The sequence below is a fragment of the Squalius cephalus genome (assembly GCF_949319135.1).
Source record: "Squalius cephalus genome assembly, chromosome: 20".
In the NCBI taxonomy this organism is placed as follows: Eukaryota; Metazoa; Chordata; class Actinopteri; order Cypriniformes; family Leuciscidae; genus Squalius; species Squalius cephalus.
Window position 1 is genome coordinate 2,243,036 of NC_137141.1, and position 6,459 is coordinate 2,249,494.

Below are 6,459 nucleotides of genomic sequence, written 5' to 3' on the forward strand. Positions count from 1 at the left end.
GGCACACCCCTACCGCTGGGACAGCCTGGTCACCGGCTCGGCTCCTCAGGGAATGCCTGAAGATGCAGTGCTCCTGCTGCTCATTATATGCATGTGCAGTGATGCAGCGCAGCTGATGCAAACATCGCATGCCAATGTGCATTGCCTCGTTTTAGTTACACTCTAAGTAGATTGGCCTCTCTAGCGAGATTCCTATTCGTCGGTAATCTACGTGATGTCTCTGTTCCCTCCTTCAGTGAACGAGGGTTACATGCGGAACCGAGACGTTCTCTCTTCTCAGAGCGGATCAGACAGAGACAGCACGAGATCGAAGGAGGACATCACGTGATTCATGCTCATCCGCTGCGCTTCTAATAAACTACATGGAATTTAAAGTGCCCCTTTTATGCTTTTTGGGATATTCCCTTTCCTGTAGTGTGTAATGGAGCTGTTTGTGAATGTGAAAGACTGCCAAGATCAAAGTGCAGATGAATGGAGTTTTTTCTCTCAAAAGAAAGAAGTGATTCTGAACTGAAACGAGTCGTCAGTAATTCAGTCTCACTTCCTGATGAATCTGCATAGGTTTGTAACTAATTTGCATAATGCCAGCCTCTGGTCTCTTAGCTCCGCCCTCAAACACTGTAGTGTATCTGAGACTGGAAGAGTTTGGTTCGTGTTGTTCATGTGGAGAAGACGCTGTTTTCTGAGATTGATACGGTAAAACCCACGCCATCGTTACTGTTCGCATCACTGTGATCAAGAGCTGAGATTCAGATATGATAATGAGCGTTTGTTTTCTGACCAATCACAGCAGAGCAGCTCTCACAGAGGCGGGGTTTAGAGAGACTGAATCCTCGATCGAAGCGTTTCAGACCCTGAGAGGAAAGAGCTGATGCTGCAGTGCAGATTATGAGGAAATTAAAGTGTTTTAGACCTCTGATGCATTTAACCTGTTGTAGGAGACCTTTAAAGGGGACATATCATGCTAAATCCACTTTGTTTACCCCTTAAATGCATTTTGTTGTATATTTGGAGTGTTTAGAAGTACAGAAAAGTTGAAATTAGTCTCTTCAGGCGCTTCGTTGATATCTTTATATTCTGTTTTGGGCATATTTTGCAACCTGTTCCGATTTTTTTATTCTCTTTTACATTTTTTGAACAATTACGTCACAGTATTTGCAGCGGAACTGCCAAATAAGGACATCGACTCCCGGCTCAACACTTCGAGCAATCCGCCATTTTTATTTCTCGCTGTGATTTTGTAGTCCAAGCTAAAAGATGCAGAAGTTACGAGAGGGCAAGTCAAAATGTTCGGTTGTTGGATGTAGTAACCCACACGCTTCATTACACCGTCTCCCAGCATCAGAACCTCTTCGAAGTGCCTGGTTGAGTTTTATTTTTAACGGAAATGTACCCATAAAGTCATTTTTGTGTGCGCGAACGCGAAGCACTTCAAGGATAACTAATGTTACTTCAGCAACAACAGGGTTTATCTAGCGGCACAGAAACTTTTGGACATCCAAGATTTGTGTCAACACAGAAAACATTTCATCATTGGATAGTTTTTTCAAGTGTTGTTTTATGTCAGCTTAATGCCCGGAACGCTTTTCAGAATTGATAAGGCAACTTATTTAGCACAATTCACACGGTAATTCAGGAAAAAAATATCTCAGAATGCTCCACATGAAAGTTTGGTCTTCCGACCTTTTACCACCGTGTCGATTTATTTTGATTAATATGTGCGAGGGAGAGAGAGCAAGACAGCGCCTCTAGTTTACACTTTCGCCTGACTCCGAAGAGAGAGAGTGCGTGAGCGCGACCGGGTCTCTCTCTCTGCTCGTTCTTTCAGTTAAACATGCGCCCTGTCACAAGCGCAGCAGTTCATCTACATTACTCACCGATCAAATAAGACTTTGGCGGGACAAAAAAAATCGCTTTGGCGGGCGCTAAAACAAGTTCAATGCAGGAAAATCGTATCTCTGTGATCAAACTACAAAAATGGCCGAACGGGGTGGAGTTGAACCGAGTGTCACCTCTGCATCCTGGAGAGGGGGCGGGGTATGAAGTGTCTCATTTGCATTTAAAGAGACCGCACCAAAACGAGTTGCTCTCAGACGCACATCAGAAAAGGGGTAGAAAAGGGGCCTGTGGAGCTATAATAATGAGGAATTCAGACCCAAGCATTGCAGTTCTGCTTTATATAGACTACAAATGTATGATTTATACGTAAAAAGGAACGATTTAAAAGCATGATATGTCTCCTTTAAAAGAAAATTAGAAATCTTTAAAATAGCATATAATAGGGGCACTTTAAGTTCTTTTGCTTTTATATACAAATAAATACGATGAACAAGACACCCAAAATACTTGGTATTTAATTCCATCTGAAAGACGTGTTTTCCATTCATTTTTAGTTCAATATAAGGACATGTTTTTGGATCACATAGAGAGATCGCACTGTCAGAGAGTTTGGGAAAACTACATAATTTATACACATTAAAACATGATATCAAAGTTACAAAATCAATCATTTTAGAAGAGAACGATTCATCACGGTGGTTTACTTTAAACCAACGAGTGTTGAGCTGTGTCGTCAGATAGCCGTTTCCCATCATGCAGTGCGTGGGGCGCAGCTCTAACGCGGTTCTGTCTGTGGTTTCAGTTCAGCGATCAGCTGAAGGAGAACGAGAGACTGTGGAAGGCCATCCAGAGCCTCGGCGCAGACGCCAGCCAGAGCCATGAAGAAGAGTGAGACTCCCAGCATCCCTCAGTCATTAGCTATCAGTGCCTGTGTGTTAGAGCTAAAGCCAAGATCACCGAACAGCCAAAGACTCGATCCTGCTGCTAATGTCAAGCCAAATCTGGGATCTGGGAACAGCAGCGGGGTAATCGTCAGTCAGACGGTCCTCCAGGATGAATGTAAGGACAGTGTCATAAACCGTTGGGTTCAGGCCTCGAGATGTGGGTTATTACTCTGAATGCTTTTATATTGAACATTTAGTTTTCAAAGAAGCTCTTTTGTGTCAAAGAGATGAAACCGTTAACTCTTTCCCCACCGGCATTCTTGATCATTTTCACAAAGTTTTCACGGAATATTTTGTTGTATGAATATCTGAACATGCAAACTATCAAAAGAAAGAGCAGAGGCTCAACATTTTATTCTAGCTTTATCAACACTTCAGTGTGGGTTTCATTTAAAAAAAAAAGCAACATTTTGAACAATAAGCTGAGAAAATCAAGTGTTTGTCAAAGTTTACAGTGTGCGTCAGCAATGCTTTTATTGCTTGTCTCTGCTTCTGTGTTTTGATCTGGGGATTCAGCACTCGTTCAGATGATGTGTAATTGCGCCCCCTACTGTATAACAGTGAAAACATGGATGGCCGGGAAATTCTGTCAATGGCGGGGAAAGAGTTAAACTCTATGGCCTGGTTTCACAGACAGGGTTTAGATTAAGTCAGGATTAGGCCTTAGTTCAATCAGGACATTTAAGTAGATTTTATAAACGTGCCTTAGAAAAAAAAACATTACTGGTGTGCATCTTGAGATCTTAAAGTCCCCCTGTGGTGAAAATCCAGCTTTTAATGTTGTTTATGTGTCTATGTGGTGTTTTTAATCTGCTTTAAGGCAAACCATGTGTAAATTCATAAGTCGACAGCATTGCTGAGTATTTCCTCCTTAAAACTGCAGTGAACCAAAGACAGTCTCAAAAACACGCTTTGAAATCGCTGGTGTTTCTGACGTCACAAACTACCTTGTAACCAATCAGATCAACGTGTGATCGTCAACCAGTGGATCTCTGAGCTGAGTGAGTGAGTGGAGGCGGGGCTCATTTGCATATTCATACTAAATGAGGCAAGGGTGTCGAGTTACATTCAAGTCATGAAGACATTTTTTTTCTTGGAAAAAAAAACGTTTAAATGTCATTTTAATGATCAAAGATGAGTTTTAAGGGGTACAGTTGATTACCGGGGGACTTGCTTTCAGTTAAACAGCTCAAACATGCATTAGTCTGAGACCAGCTTAATCCTCGTCTGTGAAACCTGGTGTCTCTATATCAGTGTTAATGTGTTGCGGTTGCACATCTGTTATTGTGACTGATGTTTCAGTCAGAGATTTTTACAAGCAAACTTTAAAGTGTGAATGTGAAGCCAAAACACGGTTTATCTGCGTCACGGGACGAGACTCTTCATACGCACTCCTGTTTCTGCTGAGGTGTGCAACTAAAAACACGCTGTGTGCCGTGATTTCACATGATATATCAGAGTCCGACTGTTGTGCATACACGCGTGTCAAAACTACTGAACTTATTGCTTTCTGTTGTATTTCTTGATCGTTCTTTGCTTATTTTGTTTGCATTGCCAAATATAGTGGAGCAAGCGCATGTGGTGTTGACTATACTGAGCTCAGCTGCCTTGTTCTCGCTCTGCCTCTGCATCGGACTGACTTACACGTGTCTTTGAAGCAACTACAACCAAATATGCAAATATGTTTTTGTTCTTTGTGTGTGTATCTTATCTGGAGTTTGTTTTTAGATTTTAGTCTGTTGTTTTGTTTCCATTTTCTGTACTCTGAAACTGTATCATAATTATGGGACTTGCTCTTGAGGTGTGTTTATGCTTTGTACACTCGTATCAGACACTGATTGATGCACATTTTTAATAAAACGGGGAAAAAAAGTTGAGGCAAAAAGTCACATTGATGTTGGAGTCATTTTTCATGTTGCATCTTTATTTAATTCTTTAATTTCAGTGTTGACCAATACTTTTTTTGGATTCGTTTTTATTTTGTTTCGCAATTGTTTTATGTACCTAATATCAGTGTCGTCAGGATCTGAATGATTTAGTTTGAAATTTATGCCATTTGCAACATTTCTGAGTGTAGAGAACTCTATACTATTACATATTGATATTTTAATGCAATTGTTTATAGTAAATAGATGTTTGTGTTAAAGTCTCCCTGTTGTGGAAATCCAGCTTTTAATGTAGTTTATGTGTCTATGTGGTGTTTTTAATCTGCTTTAAGACAAACCATGTGTAAGTTCATAAGTCGACAGCATTGCTGAGTATTTCCTCCTTAAAACTGCAGTGAACCAAAGACAGTCTCAAAAACACGCTTTGAAATCACTGGTGTTTCTGACGTCACAAACTACCTTGTAACCAATCAGATCAACGTGTGATCGTCAACCAGTGGATCTCTGAGCTGAGTGAGTGAGTGGAGGCGGGGCTCATTTGCATATTCATAGAACAGCGCATACTAAATGAGGCAAGGGTGTCGAGTTACATTCAAGATATTTTAAGGCATGAAGACTTTTTTTCAAGGAAAAAAACTTTAAATATGTAATTTTGGTGATCAAAGATGAGTTTTAAGGGATAAAATGATTGAATACAGGGGGAAACAGTTGACTTGTGAGGAGAGCAATCGTGTTTCTAAAGTCGAAGTAAAACTGAACACCTTAAAAATGCAATCGACACGAGCCTGTTATTTGTCCACAAATACTCAAGTCTTGCACTGCTGGCTTTGGCCTCATCATGTCCTCATCTCACATATGAAACACCTGTGATTTAGCAACTGCCAGCTAATGCACTCGTATTCACGTGAAGGAGCCTTGTAGGCAAAACACACAAGATGGCGATATCACTTCTTTAAAGCAGAAGCAAACTGCTGCAGAAAAGCTAGGTGACATGCATATTGTAACGTGTTTACAAATGTATTGGAGTAAGAGTAGACTTAGTCAAAAATGTAGTCAAGTAGAGAGTAAAAGTTGCTAATATCTTTGATACTCATTCAAAATACAAAGTAGGCAAAAGATACTGAACCCTGCACGTGCTGCGGTCAAAATTACCGATTTTTTTTTTCTTTTTTCTTTTCTTTTTTTTTAATTAAAGAAATACATGTACTAGGTTATTTTTTAGTTCGATAATGTTTTTTGTTTAATATTTCGTAGTTTTAAGGGATTTTATGATACTAAATTATATTTATGGAATAGTTAACTTCCATTTATTAGCTGTTTATCACTTTTTGAGTGTAGATTTGAAAATTCTAATTTCCAAATGAAACTGTGGTAAATCTGGAATGCTTTGGGTCACAGACTGAAGTTTGAGCTCTTTTTAAAGATGATTTTTATTACGAAGATTATTGCCACGATTATTGAAGTGAAACAAAGTTGAAAAAATGTGTTTGTTTATTGTTATGAAAAATGAATAAAAATACTACTTTTAAATTAAAATTGTAAAAAAAAAAATCCAAAACACGTTTACTCTAAAACAGAAAATCAGAGACATAAATCTCAACAAGTTGTTGCAAATTTTGGAGGTTTTCCAAATCTATCTATCTATCTATCTATCTATCTATCTATCTATCTATCTATCTATCTATCTATCTATCTATCTAGTTTTAAATATGTAATTTAAAAAAAAGATCGTTTAACAAATGTTGAATAATGGGTGACTTTTATTTTGACATGTTTTGGCGTGTCGTTGT

General features: G+C 39.1%; 1 protein-coding gene across 1 annotated transcript in view; it reads left to right on the forward strand.

Annotated features, from left to right (window-relative positions):
• nek9 (NIMA related kinase 9) overlaps positions 1 to 4,672 on the forward strand; it is a 34,610-nt gene extending 29,938 nt beyond the window's left edge. The window contains exon 23 of the mRNA XM_079853171.1: positions 2,642 to 4,672. Coding sequence (XP_079709297.1) covers positions 2,642 to 2,731 — 90 coding nt within the window. The 3' untranslated portion in view covers positions 2,732 to 4,672. The remainder of the gene's footprint in view (positions 1 to 2,641) is intronic.
• The last annotated feature ends 1,787 nt before the right edge of the window (positions 4,673 to 6,459 follow it).